This window comes from Emys orbicularis, chromosome 1, assembly GCF_028017835.1.
Source record: "Emys orbicularis isolate rEmyOrb1 chromosome 1, rEmyOrb1.hap1, whole genome shotgun sequence".
Lineage (NCBI taxonomy): Eukaryota > Metazoa > Chordata > Testudines > Emydidae > Emys > Emys orbicularis.
In genome coordinates this window covers 308010228-308032858 of record NC_088683.1, presented here as the reverse complement: position 1 = coordinate 308032858, position 22631 = coordinate 308010228, and the positions used below count along the sequence as shown (strand labels likewise).

At 41.0% G+C, this 22631-nt stretch overlaps 1 protein-coding gene across 1 annotated transcript in view; it reads right to left on the bottom strand.

Moving 5' to 3' along the window:
• Positions 1–3851: 3851 nt before the first annotated feature.
• Positions 3852–22631, bottom strand: part of GTF2F2 (general transcription factor IIF subunit 2) — a 134058-nt gene continuing 115278 nt past the window's right edge. Inside the window, exons 8-9 of the mRNA XM_065411409.1 lie at positions 18017–18160; positions 3852–4697 (exon numbers count right to left, since the gene is read on the bottom strand). Of these exons, the coding sequence (XP_065267481.1) occupies positions 4578–4697; positions 18017–18160 (264 nt within the window). The 3' untranslated portion in view covers positions 3852–4577. The remainder of the gene's footprint in view (positions 4698–18016; positions 18161–22631) is intronic.

Below are 22631 nucleotides of genomic sequence, written 5' to 3'. Positions count from 1 at the left end.
CGCCGGAGCCACTGGTGCCGGTGTATGTCCTGGGGCCACACTGCCCTTTTGAGTGTTCAGTCCCTTGGGAGGCGCCGCCTTCTTATGGGGGAGCACCCTCTATCGCCTTTCGGCTGCCCCTTTGACCGTACTGGAGAAGTCGAGCGGTGCCGGGGCTTGTCCTGTTGTTTGGGTGCCGCATGCTTGCGGTGCCCCACCGGCGCCGGATCACGGACTGATGCCGGGGCACTCCGCACCGAGGACGCCGGCCCCGAAGCCAGTTGGTCCGAGGCCGCAGGTTGTAGCGTGGCTTCCATGAGCAACTGCTTGAGGCGAAAGTCTCTCTCTTTCTTAGTTCTTGGCTTAAAGGCCTTACAGATCTTGCAGTGCTCAGTCTGGTGCGCCCCAAACAACGGAGACGAGTCGTGGGGATCACTGATCGGCATAGGCTTGCGGCACGTGGCACAAACCTTAAACCCTTGGGCCTGCAGCATGCCCCGCAGCCCAGGGCTGGTGCTGGAAACAACTTCCAGACACCTAAAACAAAGGAAGCTTAACTATCTACTATTAAGAAGTGCTAACTACAGATAACTATTACAACTGTGCTAAGGGATCACTCGCAAGTGAGAGAAGAGTTGTTCCAACGCTGCCACGGACGGTAAGCAGGAACTGAAGGGGGGGTCGGGTCGGCAGGGGTATATATGCACCGGCGTGGAGGCGCCGTCCCGGCGGGCTCCCCTGCCGTCCCGACTGGAGCCGCTAAGGGAAAAAGTTTCTGACGTGCGTGCACGTGGTGCGCATACACCTAATGTGGAATGGACGTGAACAAGCACTTGAAGAAGAACTGCACCAATGTGATTTGCTCTGGCTTGAAGCTGCTGCTCTGAGTTTACCCTCAGGATTTATACCAGTGCAGCTGAATTGGTGCAACATCCCTAACGCTGATGACTAGCTCTTTGCGTCCAATTTGTCTGTCATCTTTAGGGTAAGCTCCTTGGGACAGAGACTGGGTTGTCTTATTTTAAAGTACCAAGCACACTGCTGACACGTGACAAATAATGTTGGGATTGGAATTAGGGCTATGGATTTCAACATTTATTTTCTGAAATATTCAGAGGTTAGTTTTAGCAACTAAATGCAAAAAGTGCAGTTTCAGACATTTTCCAGTTGATGTTTATTTTACTTCACGTGCACATGATCCTTAGTCTATTACACCGCCTAAAACATAAGTCATGGCATGAACTACAGGGTGAGTTCCCAATTTTTCAGTGTGTGAATCATATCTTAAAAATGATCTCATGGACCATCTCCCTTCTCATTCACAATTGCACGGGCCACTGAACAGGGCCACCATATTCCCTCTATTCAGGAGTACGTAATATCTCTGTGGCAGCTAAAGAACTTGCCAGCACAAAGTGACATTGGGAAACCGATAAACCTAAAAATACATCTGTTTATTTAATGAAATTTAGCAGGCAGATACAAGGAGAACCAGCACCATGTGACCGGCCTGTTCTCCAGGGATGACCAAGCACGTGTTTTGCGAACCACAGTTCAGGAACCTCTGCACTAGAGAAGAATGCAGTCTTATTGTAGGCATCACCATCACGCAGGAAAAGGCAGTCAGGAACAATCAGCATATTCAACGTTGCTGAAACTCTCCGGTTAAATGAATAAATAAGTAGTCAGGGAGACCAGGGCATCAGACCAGACTGCCTAAAGCCAGGCTATTCCCATCAGACTGCTTGGGCAAGTGGCTCTCCTCTCCCCCTTCTGTTGGTGGAGCTCCCTGGAGAAAAAGCTAGTAAAAACTAGAAACCTAACACTATTTTTGCTCAGAATAGTAGGCACATGAAGGGATTATTCATCCCATCCCTAATTCAGACAAACTTGAGGTCCTTAGCACCGTGTGTTACACTATACGGAAGAACCCTGAAACCAGGGAGAGGGAGGGAAGGGGAGGCATTAGCTGATTGAAGTCTTTTCTGTCTCTAGGTCAATGCCTGAAGATCACCTGCAAGCTTCAGCCTGTGAACCACACAGTGGCCCGGCTCGTGGGTGGATCAACTGGCAAGGATATGGATATTAATTTATTTCTGGCAGCATTAGTGTCTTCATGTTACCCATTCTGAACAGGTTTCTATAGTACATATTTATCTCATATATGCTTTTAAATTCTGTAAACAGTGCCTAGTTCCTATAGCAACAGGCACTCTACATATCACTAAAATAACTGAATTTCTTTAATTCTACCGACCTTTCGTAGTACTGTGACTGATCAGTTCATCTCACTAGAACTACAATATTTTGCAAAACCGTTGAGCAGCTGAAGACATTTTATGAAACAGTAAATTAACATGCATCAAAATCAAAAATACGTTCTTGTTTGGCGAATCACACAGGACTGCCATCAAGAGCATTTTACGCCTATGGCTGGACTTAATTTCTATATCAATATTGGCAAGTTACAAATAGAAGAACAAGATTGTAGGCTTTTTGCAATAGAGACATGTATTTCTGTTCTGTTTGTACAGCACCTAGCAAATGGCGTTCTTTTGATGACAGTCCGAGGTACTACAGTACAACAAACAAATAATAACTAGGAATGTGACTTTAGAAATCAGGATATTTCCAAAAATAACAGTAAGGGAGAACTGAGTTCAATCACATGAAGACAATCAATAGAAAGTACTTAAGTTGGAAAAATTAATCAGGCTTTTTCTTTCTTAAGCAACGGGTAAGTAAGCAGGGTAAACTGTATACAGTTCTCTTCTCTCCATTCACCCCAAATAAATATTTTTTTTTTACCTCAACTGGATATACCACTGTGAAACATTGCCTCTGAGCTACCGTCCTTCCTTTGGCTCCTACTCCAGTTCCTTTGCCTTCACCTTGACCGTCAAAACCTTTAGTGGCCTAGGACACTGCTACATCAGTGTCATCATTTGTATCCATGGGCTCATCCACACTCATCTGTGGCTAATGCAGCGCAGAAAGTCCAGAAAAAAGTACCGCAGAGCTGGAGATAAAGCATTCTTGGCTGAAGGAGCTCAGCTATGGAACAAAATTCCAGTGACGATCAGAACAATACAGAATCTCATCACCCTCAGGCAATTCTGAAAGACTCTCCTCTCTGATAAAGCATTTCTTCCTTAATCAACATGATAATGACAATAAAAACATCTGTTCCACCTTGTGTTTAGCTGTGACATTCTGAAACAGAGCTCTGTATAAGCTTGAAAGCTTGTCTCTCTCACCAACAGAAGTTCTTCCAATAAAAAATATTACTTCATCCACCTTGTCTCTCTAATAAAAACATTGGTATTTACTCTTAACAATTAAAAAAAATGTTTTTTTAAAGTAGATCTTTCCAATTTCATTGATATCTGTATACAAGTGAGACACAGATTTTAGTGATGTAGGAAAATGTGATGAGGGAAAAAATATCCAAGGCATAGATTAAGTTAAATTGACCCTGTTTAAAAACAAAACGCCTTTAACCCCCTCCCCCCCACCCAATCTGAAACTACTGCTATAACTGAGTTAATTCATATGCATCCACAATTATTCCTGAAATTTTGGGATGCCAAAATATAACAATTCTTTAAAAAAATAAATAAAAGGAGACTACTTTACACTTACAACAGTACATGTCAGCTGAATGCTTTACAAACGTGGGCATTTAGCTCCATTTTAAAAATGGGGAAAGCGAGGCACAGAATGGTTAAGTGACTTTCTCAATGTTGCAGGGAGATCCAGTGGCAAACTCAGGGATAGAAACTATGTCTAAAAATGGCCTTTCATATCTATATAATTCAATTGATCAGAGCTCTAATATTCACTCAATAATATACATAATTTTATTTGCTACAAATTAAATGCTCTCTTTATTGATATGCTTACACACAAAACATGATCACATTTAAAAAAAACAAACATACTAAAGATCTATTCGTTCCTCACTGTACTTATGGGGCCAGAGTAGTTTTTCCTCAGTGATGTGCTGTAGTGGTTTCCCCTCTCCCCCATTAACCAGTTTAGCAGAGAGCTTTTTTTAAACTGAGCTTTATTTGTTCTCAGGAAGACTTAGGATCACCATGAGTGTCATGACTGAAGACTGATCCTGAAAAGCACACAGTGCCCTTAAACTCCCAATCAGTATTAACTATGGATGATCAGCGCTCTCAGGATCAGGCCCCTAAGGAACACAGTAGAATAGGACATAAAAAACTCAGTACTGCTGGGTTGCAAAACACAAAGTTACAGGTCCCTCTAAAGTATGTTTTACTTTAAAGTTATCAATATTTAACAAAACTCAAAACTACTTAAAAAATAAAGCCAAAACTCAAAAGGTTTCTAATAAAGATAAATCTAATACAAGTTTATTCTGTAATTTTTTTTGTCAAAAACAAGACAAATGTATAGAAACGTCCAAGAAATTTGTTTTTAAAAATGAAGCCAGGCAAATTACAAAGTATTACTCTTTTTAAGATCTCTTGGTACTGAATTGTGCTCAGTACAGTCTGTTTAACTGCAGTGTTCCCTCAGCACAGTCCCATTATTCTATAGCCTCTGTGTTTGCTTCATTAACAGTTGCATTAATCACTCTTCTCTTCTCCTTGATAATGTCTGTATTCTGGCTTCAGCTCCCATGTGTTTTTGTGGGTCCCCTTAACATTGTAGATGCCTATTTCTCTTAAAATTTCTTTCAAGTATATCTGAAAAGAAACAAAAACATTTACATTACAAAGACAGGCAATTACTGTAGTTCTAATTGAAAACAACGCACATGATCTGCCAACCCACATTTACACTGTTAATAAAAATGATAATGAAATAATCTGACAATTACCAATAACAATTTCTTTATAAGGTTTAATAGTATAATGGAACTAACTTCTGACACTCTGTGCGATTAGTTGTGCAATAATTGCATTTTGAATGAATGTCTGACAGGTTTTAAATCCCTTGACTACAATACATATTAAAACAGAAGTAGATTTAATAGTCAAGAATGCATCCTTGGAACTGGAGAAGGAACAACTGAGTCACAACTATGACAGTTCTTCGGTTGGCCTCATTGTTTAGTTTAGAAGTGCAGCACCTTTAGCGAGCTGAACTCAGGGTCAGAGGTTGGGGCAGCAGGTGCTTGGAGTGTCACAGACGCAGTATTCTTAACATCCCAGGAAGGAGGATTATAGAATATCTATAGAGCACATGTAAATGCAAAGCATTAATACCCAGAGGTCGGGAGGCAAGAAGGATCCCACAGCATACTGATTTGTTGGGAGATTAGAAAAAATCAAAAGGCTGCAAGATGCCGAAGATACCATATGCTTTACAAATTTGGTGAACACCAAAATTCAGTGTGAACCATTTTATTTATCTTTCTATTGGACAATACTACAACGCTACAAAGGAGTCCGAGTGACGAAGTGCCTTCAACTTCAAAGGCCCAGAAATATGGCAGGAGGTCACGTGTTCTGATGGTGAGCTTTTGAGAGTAGGAGTTTCAGGAGGTGACTGTACGCTGTCCCAATCACCTCTATTGATACATTAGGGGAGTAAATACCTGAGAGGGTGAAGAGCTATTTCAGCTAAAGGACACTGTTGGCACAAGAACAAATGAGTATAAAACTGGCTGCGAACAGATTTAGGCTGGAAATTAGAAGGTTCCTAACCATCAAACAGATGAAGCTCTGGAACAGCCTCCCAATACAAGTTGTGGAAAACACTTTAATTAGTTTGAGAGAGCAGGACAAATTTATGCGTGCAACTGCATGACTGTGTTGCTTCTGATGGCAAGGGGCCGGGCTTAGCAGCCCTGGAGCTCATTTGTGGTTTATATCTTATGCTCCTGAAAACTCATGTTTTAGCCAGCCACCTGTGGGGGTCAGGAAGGGATTCCTTCCTCCCCGCCACACATGTATTCTGGGATGTTTTTGTTCTTAATCTTCTTTCTCTGAAGCAGCAGAGATGGCTACAGCTGGAGATGGGCCATTGGATGGGGAGGGCCAGGGCCTTAAGGTGGCTTCAAGCATCCTCTCTCAGATGCTTGGCTGGCTGGTTCTTGCTCACATGGCCATGGTCTAAGTGATCACCATAGGTGGGATTGGGAAGGAATTTCCCCCCAGGTCAGACTGGCAGTGACCTTGGGGATTTTCCACCTTCCTCTGCAGTGTGTCAGTGCAGCTCACTTCCCAGGATTATCTGGGTATATCTCATTTCCCTGCCACGGCAGGGGCCTCAGGCACAGGTGCACCTTGGTCCCTCCTATTCCCTGCCTGTGGCACATAATAGTCTAGTCTATTTTGGGCTGTTATACTTTGGTCTAATTTCAGTTGTTGGGTTTAGTGTTGGTGGCCTGTGATATAGAGGCGATCAGACTTGATGATCTGGTGGTCCCTTCCTGCCCTTAAACCCTATGACTCAGCCTATTGGCAGTACTGCTCGTTTACTGGATCCTCAGCTGCTTCTGGATGTGCAGATGATACCAGTGACCAACAGTGCTTTTTTCCCCATCTGCTTTTAGCCAGAGGTTGCAACCTTTTCTTTCAGATTGCTACAGTGATCCAAACTTTTGTCACCTAAAGTTTGTACTTAGTGCCAGTATTCCACAGGATTTGTTAAATATCAACATTCAATACCTCAGAAAGCATCTTAGCCAATTGTTTTAAAACTCTTGGGTGAAAATGATATGGTCCGGCAGATTTTAAAATGTTTAACTTTAGTAGTTATTTAACATCCTACCTAATTACTGTCAGAATAGTTGTGATAAAAAAAAAAGTCATCCCTTTAACATGTGAGTATATCATCTTGCTTTCCTCCAAATAAAGAACACGTATGTATTGAAAAATGCCTTCCCTTCATCATTACTTACAATTTTACCAACCCCACCTACTAACAGACTTGTACGATTGTTAGGATTTCATTTGTCCCATATATATATTTTTTTAATTGTGGTTATTGGTCCATAATAATCTACCCACGACTTTATGAAAATATTTACCATTTAAATTATTGCAGTGCCCGGAGTCCCCAGTCAGGATCATGGCCCTGTTATTCTGGCACTGTATAAACAGAAGTAGATATTGGTCCCTGCCCCAAAGAGCTTACAAGCTGCCTAAAGCTAATCATCTTTTTGACTGTGAAATAGTTAACAATTATTACATCTAAAGATCAACTACAAAGAAAAAAATTGGGGTTGTGGTCTCTTTTGCTTCTTTATAATGTATATTGGAAAGTTTTGCTGTTTTTTCATTTTATTTTATTTTTTTTAAATAAAGGATTAGATATTCAGGTACTGCCTACCCTGGAATACTATAGCAACCACAGTTTGAGAATCACTACATAAAATTTATATCCTGACATAGGTATAGTGTGAGCACTTTCAAACTCATTCTACAAAATGTATTGATCTGTGTTTGTTAGAACTTTTACAGCTTTTACATCTCTAGTGACACTAAATGATAACATCTGCCTAATCCTTCTCTTACAGCTGAGCCCATGGAAAGCAGACATTTGTTGATACACCAGCCTACCCTCTCATCCTTGAGTAATTTTATCTCCATCCCATGTTTTACTTGGAGCAGAGACTGAGATGAACATATGCAAGAAAGATTTGGCCAACTTTATTTTTTGGCTTTAAGAACCTTAAAAAAATGTGCTCTCTATCTTTTACAGATTCTGATCATTAGTATTCTCCCACATCAAAATTTTACTAAGCAAAGCATAGTCTATCACCAGTTCTGTAACAATGTTATTCTAATTAGATTTATGTAGGAAAATCGTTCTTAAAATCCATTCTGAGGATATTTAAAAATAATTTCCCCTTTATTATGTAATGATTATAAATAAAACTGGATTAATAATTGACCACACATACAAACAAGCTACTTTTTCATTATCCTTTTTAGGTCTTCAATTAAAATGATCATTGGTACAAATGGCAAACAAAGAACACAGCGTTCATTTTGTACTGCATGGATGACTCTTCAGTGTCTGAGTTTTAAGTGTCATAGAGCACTAACCCCAGCAGGTGGCAGCAATGGATTAAAGGAAACTGAGATGCACATTTCTGAGTACAGATGAGCTTCCCTCCAAACAACATACAGCTGCCTTCATACACCTCTACCCCAATATAATGCAACCCGATATAACACGAATTCGGATATAACGCGGTAAAGCAGCGCTCCAGGGGGGCGGGGCTGCACACTCCGGCGGATCAAAGCAAGTTCGATTTAACGCGGTTTCACCTATAATGCGGTAAGATTTTTTGGCTCCCAAGGACAGCATTATATCGAGGTAGAGGTGTATTACAAACTAGACAGACTTTTCAGCTGCCTGAGTGAGTATTCATATATGATTCTAGGCCATGCAGATCAATTATGTGAGCTTTTTGTTAAAATGACTGGTAGCATGCAGTATATTTTCAAAAACGTGCATGCCGTATGTACAATTAACAGGATCTGCATGCAAGTACACTGAAGCATGCACACGTGGAATTAGGCATGCATTCATTTTCAACTCTTGTGCACTCATGCATGGGTAACTTTGCACTTCATAGCATGGCTTGAGAGTGCTTGGGACTAAGACAGGGGGGTAAACTACGGCCCGTGGGCCGGATCCGGCCCCTCAGGGCTTTGGATCCAGCCCGCGGGATTGTCCCTGGTGGCGAAGTGGCCCCCGGGTGTGTGCGTGGGAGGGGGGGTGAGGGGAGGCAGAGGGCTCCACATACGTTGCTCTTGCCTCCAGAAACCGTCCCCCACAGCTCCCATTGGCCAGGAATGGGGAACCGCAGCAATGGGAGCTTACCTGGAGGCGCGGCAAGGGCAGCACACGCAGAGCCCGCAGTCCACACCCCTGCTCTGAGCCCCTTCCTGCACTCCGCATCCCTCCTGCGTCCCAACCCCCTTCCCTGAGCCCCCTCTGCCCCAATCCCTTGTCCTGAGCCCCTTCCTGCACACCGCACCCCCTTCCACACCCTGCACTCCCTCCTGCACCCCAACCCCGTGCCCCAGCCCTGCATACAATTTCCCCACCCAGATGTGGCCCTTGGCCCAAAAAGTTTGCCCACCCCTGGACTGAGATCTATTTATGGAATCAAGGCCAAATTCTGCCCTTGAATATGTGCACAGCTACCACTGAAGTCCATGGAAATTAAGCACAACAAAAGCTATATACCCACCTAACCACATTAAGCAGTTATTGGATTGATTTGATTAATTTATGGCTTAGAAGAGAGGTTACACAACTGCAAAATGCTTCTGTGGAACAGAAAGCATAGCATGAGGAATACAATACTTATAAGCATTTCTCAACAGACTTCATAGAACTAGGCACTTTGTTTTATTTACCTTGTATGCAGGTGGATTCTGGAGTGGTAGATAAAATCCCTGCACCCCCAAACCCTTTGAAAACAACAAAGCATTCTCCATATCCGTACACATACCCTTTTCCCTGCCAGCGCCAAAGACTGGAGAGCAGGGACTGGGAGCTTTGGGGATGAGTAGAAATGAGATCTCTTTGCCAATCCTAGAGTCTCTCTCTTTAGTGTAACTCAAAATTATATCAGAAAGTAACAAAGGAAGTCTCTCTTGTGGGAACAGTAAACACAAGTTCACAAGAATAATGCAAAATAGGACTGACACTGAGGTCATTAGCTTGTTTTTGTTGCACTTCCGTGCTTGAGAAACTTCCCCTTGTTTTCAGTGAGTCCGGAGTTAGAATAAAGAGAAAAAATAACTGGTAGGGGAACCTTTCCCTTTTGCCAGAATTGGGGGGAGAGGGCAGGAAGTTTGGGAACAGAGGGTAAAAGGTAAACACTTCATAGGAGCGCTGATTCTAAGGTTTCTTTTGATTAGAATAAAAAAGGTGTATTTTAAGAATGTTTTAGGTAGCAATGTTCTAACTAACACATTCTAAAAACCACCTTTTTTCCTCGTCAAGAGAAACTAATGGGGAGTAGAGCTGCAATATTATCTCCCTTGATCAAAAACTCACAGACCTCAACTACCCGTAATGTAAACCAACACTACATTTAAAAGAAAAGCACTTGGATTTTCCTTCAATCTCCATCAAATTTGCACTCTAGCACAAATCCTTAACAGAGACGTCAAATGCTTTCCTATCATTTATATACTATCAGATCAACACATCTGACTGTAACACATTGCATGCTTTTGGGAAGTCATTTTGCCGTAACATTGCTGAGGTTACTGTTAGGGTTAAGGCTCGATGAGGTTGGGCTACATATTGATGTTGGATATCAGCTGGAGATGGGAGCTGAAGCCTTCAGGAGTGTCGGAGTGTGTTACAGGCACTATGAAGACGAAAAGGAATAAACAAGTCTTTCCCCTTAGCTTATTTCAAGGCTTTTAAGGTTCTGGGTGGATGGGGTGTGTCCTGTCACAGGCTTAGCTATCACAAAATAGTTTTTGTTAGCTAAATTCCTAGTTTTTCCTCACAGCTTTGGTGTACCTCAGTGGAAAAGCTCACCAGAGTCAGGGATAAGAAGTGGTGCCCCTCTCTATGACTCAGAGAAAAAATGTTCAGGCTGTTCGTATGTTGACCCTCTGGAAGAGGGAGAGAGACTGTGATATGCCTCAGTGTATTCCTTGGGTCGATATAACATTTTATGCCCATTAAAGTTACTAAAAGCAAGTACACCAAGAACAACCCTTTATGTTTAACAGTGACTACATGAACAGTCAGCAGCTCTTCCCTCACTGTCTTCTAGGTTGGGATTCATTGTTGTTATCAATGATAAATAGCAAGGACATTTAAAACAGCACCAAAGAGATGAGATTTGAATCCCTAGTGTCCTTTCCCATTTCAGAGTAATTTCCCCATGGCTATGGGGGTCTCTTTGGAGAAGTGGAGGGAGAATGTGCAAACCTCTTTATTTTTAGCCTCAGTCAGTAGTTTCTGGCATTCACACTGTGGCAGATTTGTCATCAAATTAAAATGTGATGGGTTCAGCTTGGCACATATTTTATGTTATGGCTAAGAAGTTATAAAATATTTTGTAGACAAACACTATCAATGTATAACTGATATTTAGGAATCAGCACATGAGGAACAACAATGTTGCCAGAGGACTGGTCTCAGAGTTTTTTTAGATTTAATGCAAAAGGGGTGCAAAGAAAAGGCAATCCCATAGGGGAAAAACTGCCAAAAGACACTATTTTTTAAACTCTTATTCTCAGTGTATCAATTCACTTTTCACCAAACCACCATGAAAAAGTCAGACAGTGCTCAAAGTTTATATTCTATCTTTTGGGTTTTGCCACTTCAAAGAGATTTTTACAAAATAAAGGGTTTAAAGCTTCTGTTAAAACTGAACTCCGTAACACAACCTTAACTAAGGTGCTGTCACCACTCCATCATAATGGATCTACTATACAAAAACTGCTGCTGTTACCTAGAAAATGTAAGTTCTTGGAACAACTCTTCCAACAGCAAAATACTGAGCAGAGAAGTAGTTTAGTTAAAATTACAAATAAACCCCATCCCCCATTGGCTCAGGTCCTTCTTCTCAGTCCGAATCCAGAAGGTCATTACAAGCAACTGTTCCCCCATCTCTAAAGGCCTCTCCTGCAGAGTCAGACAAAACTCAAGACTCCACATTATTATTAATGGTTGGAGAGGGTGAAATGACATGGGCTGAAGTGTCAAGATTATGCATGTTATAACTTGATCCCCCCTCCTCTCCTTTACACCTAACCTAACTCCATCTCCCAGCTTTCACAATGCCTAGTGGAAATTAGCATCCAGATGGCACAATGAAGTCATTAAAGAGAATTCATCTACTCACTAATATCCTGCATTGGCTTATTATAGCCTAAGCATCCTTTGGATTACTCAGTGCTATTGGATGCTCAAATAGTCATGGCAACTAAGCCACCCACTTTCATTTGTGAGTGGTCTGGAGACTGCACTGGGCTGTGCTATTGCACTTGCTCCTGGCCAAGTGATCCATGCCTTTGGTGACCGTCAGGCTGATTAGTGGAACTCATCTCTTGGAATGAAACCATGTGCCCTGAAAAAGCTCCAACTGGAAGAAAATGCTCCCATTTTCTGTCTGCTTACCAACACCGATCATCATGAGTACATCACTCCATTCTCTACCATCTGCACTTGCTCCCCTTTGATTACACAGTCCAATTCAAGGTCTCTGTTCTGATATTCAAAACCCTCCTTGGCTTTGGTTCTGGCTGCCTAAGGCTATGTCTACACAGAAGAAGAAAAGAAAAAAAAAAAAACCCTGATCCACAGCATTGAGTCTCAGAGCCTGGGTCAACTGACTCAAGCTCATGAGTCTCACACTGCAGAGCTTAAAAGAGCAGCGTAGACATTTGGGCTTGGGCGGAAACCTGGGCTCTGAAACCTGATGAAAGGGCAGGAGCCTGAACCTCTACTCTGATATTTGTAGCCCTGCAGCATGGGCCTGAGTCAGTTGGCCCGGGCTCAGAGACTTGCTGCCATGGAGGTTTTTTTTTTTTGCTTGTAGCCTACCCTAAAAGATCACCTCTCCCTCTGTGACCAATACCTCCCAAAACAGCTACATTCCACTGGAACAATTACACTGTTAGATTAGACTGAATGCCTAAGTATTAACACACAAATGAGCATAATAAATATACCAGTCTGCATCTAGAATTCCCATATCACTACAAGTAAGTTTTATGCTGGGTTTTTTTTGCAGTCTGAAGCAAAATTGTAAGTGATCAGGGATTCAAGGCAACTTCCATAAATATTCTTCCTTTATGAAGAGAATGCCTTGAAAATGCTGAAGCTGAAATTAACAACAAAAGCAAGAGTCTCCTTGGGCAGATACAGAACCATTATAAAGGACGTCAATTAATTAACTTGCCGTGTTTCACTGAATACACAGCACTCATTACAAAATTACTTGGCAACAAACAATAAGTAGATAACATTACTGAATCATACCACTGAGTCTGAAAAAGTAGTCAACTACATCATTCAACCAAAGACAACCTTCATTCCACACCCCTAATTGATGTTAAAACTCTATTTTTAGAATCTGGTTGTGGATTCACGGACTTTTGTGGAAGGGGATGCTAGATTATTTTCTGCCCATGTATGTACATATGTAGATAAGGCAAAAGTGTTCAGATGATCTTAGATGCATGAATTGTGTAGCTTCAATTCATTTCTCAACTTCAGGCCCAGGATTTAGTTCCTGAGCCTTTGCTTGATGGCTCTGTCCACTTTTAAATCTACAGGGACAGAAGTGAGTGGTTTCTTTTTAGAGAGACTTCTTTTTGAGTATAAGTGCACCTGCAAATGCTCCTGATACCTGGATGGCCTCATCTGCCATTTGTCTCAAATGTTCTTAAGGCCAACTGATTATCAGTTTCACGTTGATTTTTTGCTGTCACACAGTACGTTTTTTCTCAGTGCCCCACATTACACCCATTCTTTGTCCCCCTTCTTTGCTTTTCACATCCTTCTTTATCCCTTTACACTTGCCCTTTGCTTCAGATCTTGCTCCCTAATATAAAAGCAACTCTTTTTGAAGTGAAGAAAGTGATAATGAAATTAAACCTTCTCTAAACCCATTGAAACTAGTAGGAGTTGTAGCAGTCTCTTTCCCTGATACGTGAATATAAGTGCCTCTGGTCAGAACATAATTAAAATTCTCCAAGAAACTTGTTGCCCATCTCTTACAGATGATTATAAAACACTCAAGCATAATCAATATTATGTGCAAGAGTTAATTAATGCAATATGAAGGAAAACAAGCATAGAAAAAAGTCAGGAAATTCCAAAATTTTAAAGTTTTTTTTAAACACAATGTTAACTTGGCTACATTGCACATTGTGTATATTTGAAAACTCTCCCAAAATAAAATACAGCACAGTTGTGCAACTTCACCAAGTTAAAGCCTCCAAATACAATATTATCTCAAACTTGTGGCACATTAAATTGAGAAAATTAAGAGCAATTGAAAAGTATGGGAGGGAGAATGCTACTATCAGTGAATGCTACCACTGTCAGCAAAATTTGAAAAAGGGCAACAGAAACAAACAGGAACTCTATTAAAAAGCCAAACTGGAAAACTCTAGTCTAGAGCAATACAGAGTATTTGATAAACCAATCCCCATTGACAGAAAAATAAACAGTAATGAGAAGAATATGATTTCAGAGCAACTTTTGAACTTCCCACTGCTCAGGTTAGAAGGAAGATTACATAGGCTGCATTGGTAAGGAAGTCTGATGTCCTGGCACAGTATCTTCCAGTGGTCTAGCTGAAAAAACTCAAAATAAACTGAATCACCAGCTACTGCTCATTGTTTTCTGTTCTTCAGCAATATCCATTATTTTAATGTTACCCCATGACATTTATTACATGCACTAAGAGCTATGGGATCAGACATTACTGTACCAATATTGCTCAAATATTTTATTGCTGCAATAAAAAAGGAGCCCACCTAGTAAACCATTCACACACACAGTCTTTCAATTTTTTGGTTTGGGAAAAATGTCTCCAAAATTTCAAAGACTGAAGTTACAGCATAAGAAGCTCTTACTGCTACTGCATTTTTTAAGGTCTGAGAAGCCTCAATGCAGTTTTTTAAATGGAGAGTGAAATGTTAGTGTGGCATTATAGTGAAAACATACTTGGGAAGCTGCAAAGTGCATCAACATCTAAGCTCTGAAAAATGTTTTTCAAAACTAATGAGGAACGCAAAAACACTTGAGAACAAGTGGTCTAAGCTTAAGTGTTAGAAATAATTATAAATAGTCCTCACTATTAGCCATTTATAAAAAAATACAGTTCAAATTAGACACAGTAGTCCTATTCTTTAGTCAATATTTTATTGTTTACACACCAGACAAATTCTGTTCTTTGTTATTTATTCAGTTTAAGTCTGGAACAACTCCAACAACTTCAATGGAGCTTTATATTTAGATCAGGGTAAAGGAGAGTAGATTTGGCTATTATCATAGTGTAATTTGTGTGTGTTTATATTATTTTGAAGTAAAAATATAAAATGTATTAGAATTCCCAAGAGACCTGCGCTCTGTGTTTACAGGACTTCAGAATAAATATAATGTCGGATCCAACATATACCAATGTACTCTTCAAAAGTGTCAGAAGGATGCTATTTAAAATCACACATAAAATACTGGCATTTATTTGCTATTTGATTAACTAAGTTTTTGACTGCTTTGCTCAGTGAATTTTAAACATTAACACCCAGTGAAGTAAGCATCAATAGATTAATTCTAACATAATTGAAAAAAGAATTGGCAAAACCTTTTAGTCAATTCTGAAAATAACCACAGCATTTAGAAACCTAGAGGAAAAATTACATACCAAGAAAGTCTTAAAAGCTATTTTAGAAAATCAAGCAGCGAACACTTAGGCAGAGTTTAATTAACAGCCAACCTCTTTACAATAAATAAGAAGAGAAAATACCTATTCAACCTGTTGGCGTGTGTGCGCGCGCGTGCAAAGCAGGGCTGCTATGGCAACAATGAAGCCACAGTGGGTAATAGGAACAGATACTATATTTTTGGAAAAAATGTTTCACTCTAGAGATTAATGTCTACGGGCACCGAGAAAATTGGCACATTGGAATGAAAATAGGCTGAAGGGCAGGAAACAAATAGCTGATAGCTGCTAATGGAATTGTTTCCATTTAGAAAATGCTTACGAGAGACGTACTTAAAGGAAACACAGTTAGAAACTTAGCATGATAATTTTGTGTGGGGGGTAGGTGGCATATTGAAAGAACATTTCTAAGTTATCACTACACTGGATATCATGTGAACAAAGAAGAAGGCAGCCAAGCACAAGCTGTACTATCACCACTAATATTTGGGTGTAGGGGAATCAGCAAAGATGGCAAACATCCATCAAAAAAGTAAAAAGGAAGAGGCAACTATATAGCACGTTCTTCTGAACAGACACTGCAGAACATACTGAGAGGGAAAGGGTTTAACAGCTGTAAAATCTTGGTAGTCTTCAGATAAACTTGCAGGTTCCACTCAAGGGAACAGGAAAATGTGATACTGGGTTGGAACAGAATATAATTTTAGGAGAGTGTATCATTATTAAGAGTTCCATGGTTAAAAGCAATAGAGCTCACTGAGATTAGAGTAATTAATTAATGTAGATCCACCACACTATGAGCAGAATATAATTTCTTTCATGGGAATAAAACAAAAGTGACAGATATTATTTAAATTGGTGTAGAGCCCAGATTGTGCTATGTGCTTTTCAAATATAGAAGATGACAAAGTCCCTGCTTCCAGTAAGAACAGCCTGAAAAGATGAGGACAAAAGGTGTGACTAAGGGGTACAACATATAAGCAAAGCAATCAGGATGATGATAGGTCACACATTACTGGTACATTTTAATCTTTTTTTTTTAAATTGAGAACACACGATTCCCTTCCCCATTCCCTCCACACAACTCAGCCCTCATCTTCCTCCAACACCAACTCTCAGCTTGTGTCCCTACACCCTCCCCCTCCCAACAGATGAAGAGTTTACTCGTACAATAAATAAATGAAAGAGAAATGGATGAATTAATCAGCTTGTTTCTTCTTTGTGTTGCAGAATAAGTGAGTCTTCATGTACCTGAATAAGAGAATCATGGCTTTGTGGCTCTGCTCAAGGAGGTCATTCCATCATGGGGGGAGGGATAGCTCAGTGGTTTGAGCCTTGGCCTGCTAAACCCAGGGTTGTGAGTTCAATCCTTGAGGGGGCCATTTAGGGATCTAGGACAAAAATGTGTCTGGGGATTGGTCCTACTTTGAGCAGGGGGTTGGACTAGATGATCTCCTGAGGTCCCTTCCAAACCTGATATTAACATTTAACTGGTTACATTTTTTAAATAACTATTTGCTCACATATCTCCACATTTGATACTTATTGAGTGAGCAAAACTGACGTGTATTCACTGTATTATAATAAGGAATATAGGGATCTAAAAGTTTTATGTTATAATTTGGGCCACTATTTCTGTTGTGTATATAACATGGAGTGCTGGAAGGAGCTCAGGAAGTTAGCTAGAGCTGCTGCAGTTCCTACTACTGGTCTCCAGGGATTGCTACTGTGTTCAGCAGGCTACTTACAGTTCTGGGGCAGGGTTGGGGGGTGCACAAGGGAGAGAACCAGGGAGTTAAGACAGGCTGAACAGCAGCTCTGCACTTCACGATGCTTTGCTAAGGGTATCCATAAAGACAGAAATCCCAGGGAACTGGAGAAAGAGGCAAAATCCTGTGGGTGCAACTGCTTTTCCACTTCCCCTGCCAGAACTAGCAGGGCATAAAAGGCAGCCTCTCCCCTGCAGAGGGCTGCTGGCACTTGCCAGAAGGCGCAGTTGGGATCTGCCAGGATGGGAAAGGGAAGCAGAAAAGAAATCCAAGGGCTGGAGTCTGTTGGGGGATACAGAACAGAGTGAGGTCGTGGAATGTCATTTCATCAAGGGAAAGAAGGGACAGGGCTACTCCCCCAAGGCCCATTTTTGAGTATGTCTTTGTGTGTTTCTTTTCATGTTTTATTTTCATCCTAAACAGTCACACACACAAATGAGGTAGAAAAAAGCCAGAACTTCCCCATCTCCCCCAAAAAGTGGAATTTTAAAAGTTTAAATGTTGGCAATAATGAGAATATTTAATATTAAATGTATTTGGGGCCTGAAATTACGATACATGACTTTTTTCTACCTATTTACATAGATACATATTCTGATTTCTAGCATTAAAACACAGAAGCCAAACATAGAAGAGATCTATTATTTTACCCATCTCTTTGCCAAGGGAGGATTTAGTCTCTACAATATTTCGTATCTCTTTAGTTCTGAATAAATGTATCTTAAAATGTTGTGCCAACTTACCTCTCTTTACTATAAACACACAATAAATACATTTAAAAGGTATATTTTTAAGACTATGTATTGTAAGTATAAAATGCACATTCCTAATATAGCAATATATTTTGTAGTGGTCATTACTGAAAAATAGGTTACGAAGGCTGTTATAAACACCTACATACCACAGGCTGTTTGGTTATGTCCACCAAGTCCTTAATGTTGTAATACTGGTGTTTTTCAAAGGCAGAAAAAAGCATGTCCAACACTTGCTGCTTATCAGCCCGAGCTCGTTTTCCATCTTCTTTTTTCTTTTTTTCATACTCAATCTGTTAATTAAAATATCTTTTTAAAAAAAAGATGTACATGCAACACATTCTCTGGGTATTTCTCTGAACAGAATACTACAGTATTTAATAAGAATAAAACATTTTGCAGCTACATCCTGCTTTTCCTCTCCAAAAAATCAACGTGTGGAATGATCAATCAATCCTTAGTACCTCTATAACATAGATAAATAATAACCCCACTTCACAAATAAAGGAACAGACAGAGAGAGATTAAGTGACTTGTCCAAAGCTAGAGAGAGTTCACATCCCAGGGTCAGAACAGGGATATGAATTCAAAAGTTCGCAGTGTACATCTCTTGACACAGTCAACTTATTTTCATTCTCTGATGCATTTTGGTGATTTATTACACTATAAATTATTCTGAAAGCCTATGTTTCTTAAATTTGAGAAAACTTCAAAATAGCAGCAAGTCTGCAACATTTGCAAACTGCACCAGTCAATAAAGTGGGTTATAAAATACCATCTTGATTGCCAAGACCTACAGCAGAACAGCTGGACTCCACAGAGACTACAGAATGCGGACAAAAATCCAGGCAGTCTATTTTTTTGTTTTTGTTTTAGTTTTAAACAGTACACTGAGACATTTGTATCCAAAGCACTCCACTGAAAATCCAACAGGCAATGAGCTAGGACCTCCTGCAAATACTGAAGAGATATTATGGCTTTCCAACATCTTATAATTCTCTTAAACTACATGGTGAATTTAATTTCATTCTGTCTAGTACTACCATAGCACTGTCCCACACAAATAGATTTTTGCGTCAGAAGAAAGCAAGCACGATAACATTAGACACAGTCCAGCTACAAACTCATCTGCAAAAAAATTATAGATATCTTCAAATTAGGTAATGACAGAACCAAGTGTGGATCCTTTAACTATAAAGCAAACAGAATTAGGGACCCATTCGTTTGATGGAAACTTGTTACGTAGATAAAGAACGTGGAGTTACAGAAGTTTTGTTGTAACATCCTTTAACCTGTGGCTTGGGTATCATGAGCAGAATATTTGGAGTTAGTGCTTCCCCTTCCCTCCGAATTTTGCAAGCAGCTTCCCCACCAACGCAATCAACCAGCTCTGTGCTGCACACATTTCTGTGGTGATGCAGGAACCAGAATGGAACTGAATAAGATTTGCAGGTTACACTTGTACCATAGAGAAACACTATTGTACCTTTATCTTTAAAAATCAGTTTAATTTACTATGGGACTACAAATAATATAAAGCTCCTGTTGGAAATTGCTGTCTCTCAGCTTGGTTTCTGCCAGAATCCTTCCCTTTGGCTGTTTCATGCTCAAGTACAGGAATCTATTGTACTGTGGGACTCTTTAAAAACAGCCTTGAATAAAAACCTCCTCTATTGAAATCTAACATGTCTTTCTGGCCATACTTTCTGCAAAAGATTAGTTTAATATGCTTATACACTTAGAAATTCAGGAAGTGGGCTCAAGGATGAATGAGTATTGGTCCCTCTGGGCAACAAGAATCTTCTTCATTAATTCAAAACAAAACAAAAACGTTGAATGAACAGTTTTGCTTAGGACAAGGTCAGTCTTTAGGTAGATGGTCTCTTACTTACATAAACACTAGTGATCAGTGACACTAGAGCTGAAAAATGTGTTAGTCATTGGTCACTTTTGCCTTTTACCTTATTGACTGCAATGTAAATAAAAATTTAGATGACTGACCCTTCCCTGTCCATTGTGGGGAAAAAAGGCCATTAATCACCTCTCAAAGCTGCTGTGAAAGTTTACCAGGCCAGTCATTAATATTGGTATTACTGTAGTGCCCAGAGGGACCTCCTAATCCTGTCAATAACTTGTAATTATTTCCTAGCATATAGCTGATAAATACACTGTTAGGCAAGAACAGGAAAATGAATGGGACTTCTTTTATAAGAGAGTGATAACTTTGTGTTGAGGGACTCAAGGACCGGCACCGTCCTCTATTGGGAGAGGGGGTTTTCAGAGCGCTGTCCGGGCCAGCCCGCAGCCCCGTTCCGCCAGCCGGCCGGAGCGCCGGGAGCCGGCCAGCCCGCAGCCCCGTTCCGCTGGCCGGCCGGAGCGCCAGGAACCGGCCAGCCCGCGGCCCTGTTCCGCCGGCCGGAGCACCACTTTTGGGGAATGTGGGGTCAGGGGAAGCGGCCGCTTCCTCTGAACCCCGCTAGCTACGCTACTGATGATACACCCATAATATATAAGATATCATAAGAAGAGACACAGGGACTGGGAACAACATAAATTTAACAGGTGGACCCAAAGAGGTTTTAAGTGTAAGCACTTTCTGAACCTAAAGCTTGGCAGGAGCAGGGGAGGGATTATCTGGTCATGCTATGGCTGCCACAAAGGCCTCTGATATTAGAAAGGCCAGGTCCAGTAGGAAGGAGAAAGGAAGAGGATAGCTCCAATTGTGGCTCCTTTAAGATCCTGGGATCCTACATAATAGAAATAAGAGACAGACTTGTTGAAAGTCTCTGGGTAAGGATAAAAGGGGTAAAAAACAAGGGTGATGTCATGGTAGGGGGTCTACTACAGACCACCTAACCAGGAAGAAGAGGTGGATGAGGCTTTTTTTAAACAACTAACAAAATCATCCAAAGCACAGGACTTGGTGGTGATGGGGGACTTCAACTACCCAGACATCTGTTGGGAAAATAACACAGCAGGGCACAGATTATCCAACACATTCTTGGAATGTATTGGAGACAATTTTTTATTTCAGAAAGTTGAGAAAGCTACTGGGGGGAGGCTGTTCTAGATTTGATTTTGACAAATAGGGAGGAACTGGTTGAGAATTTGAAAGTGGAAAGCAACTTGGGTGAAAGTGATCATGAAATCATAGAGTTCATGATTCTAAGGAATGGTAGGAGGGAGAACAGCACAATAAAGACAATGGATTTCAAGAAGGCAGACTTTAGCAAACTCCGGGACTTGGTAAGTAAAATCCCATGGGAAGCAAGTGGAAGGGGGAAAAACAATTGAAGACAGTTGGCAGTTTTTCAAAGAGACATTATTAAGGACACAAGAGCACACTATCCCACTGCGCAGGAAAGATAGGAAATATGGCAAGAGACCACCCTGGCTTAATCAGGAGATCTTCAATGATCTAAAACTCAAAAAAGAGTCCTACAAAAAGTGGAAACTCGGTCAAATTACAAAGGATGAATATAAACAAACACCATAAGTATGTAGGAACAAAATTAGAAAGGCCAAGGCACAAAATGAGATCAAACTAGCTAGGGACATAAAGGGTAACAAGAAAACATTCTACAAATACATTAGAAGCAAGAGGAAGACCAAGGACAGAGTAGGCCCGTTACTCAATGGGGGGAAAGACAATAACAGAAAATGTGGAAATGGCAAAGGTGCTTAATGACTTCTTTGTTTCGGTTTTCACCAAGAAGGTTGGTGGCGATTGGACGTCTAACATAGTGAATACAAGTGAAAATGAGGTAGGATCAGAGTCTAAAATAGGGAAAGAACAAGTCAAAAATTACTTAGACAAGTTAGATGTCTTCAAATCACCAGGGCCTGATGAAATGCGTCCTGGAATACTCAAGTAGCTGAAGGAGCTGACTGAGGCGATATCTGAGCCATTAGCAATTATCTTTGAAAAGTCATGGAACACTGGAGACATTCCAGAAGACTGGAAAAGGGCAAATATAGTGCCCATCTATAAAAAGGGAAATAAGGACAACGCGGGGAATTACAGACCAGTCAGCTTAACTTCTGCATCCGGAAAGATAATGGAGCAAATAATTAAGCAATCAATTTGCAAATATCTAGAAGATAATAAGGTGATAAATAACAGTCAGCATGGATTTGTCAAGAACAAAATGTGCCAAACCAACCTGAGAGCTTTCTTTGACAGGGTAACAAGTCTTGTGGATGGGGGGAAGCGGTAGATGTGGTATATCTTGACTTTAGTAAGGCTTTTGATACTGTCTCGCATGACCTTCTCATAAACAAACTAGGGAAATACAACCTAGATGGAGCTACCATAAGGTGGGTGCATAACTGGTTGGAAAATCATTCCCAGAGAGTAGTTATCAGTGGTTCACAGTCATGCTGGAAGGGCATAACGAGTGGGGTCCTGCAGTGATCAGTTCTGGGTCCGGTTCTGTTCAATATCTTCATCAATGATTTAGATCAGGGATTGGCAACCTTTGGCCCGCGGCCCGCCAGGGTAAGCATCCTGGCAGGCCGGGCCGGTTTGTTTACCTGCCAGCGCCCACAGGTTCGGCCGATCGCGGCTCCCACTGGCCGCGGTTTGCTGTCCCAGGCCAATGGGGGCTGCGGGATGTGCTGGCTGCCGCTTCCCGCCGCCCCCATTGGCCTGAAGTGGGGGACCGCGGCCAGTGGGACCCGCGATCGGCCGAACTTGCAGACGCGGCAGGTAAACAAATCGGCCTGGCCAGCCAGGGTGCTTACCCAGGTGGGCCGCGTGCCAAA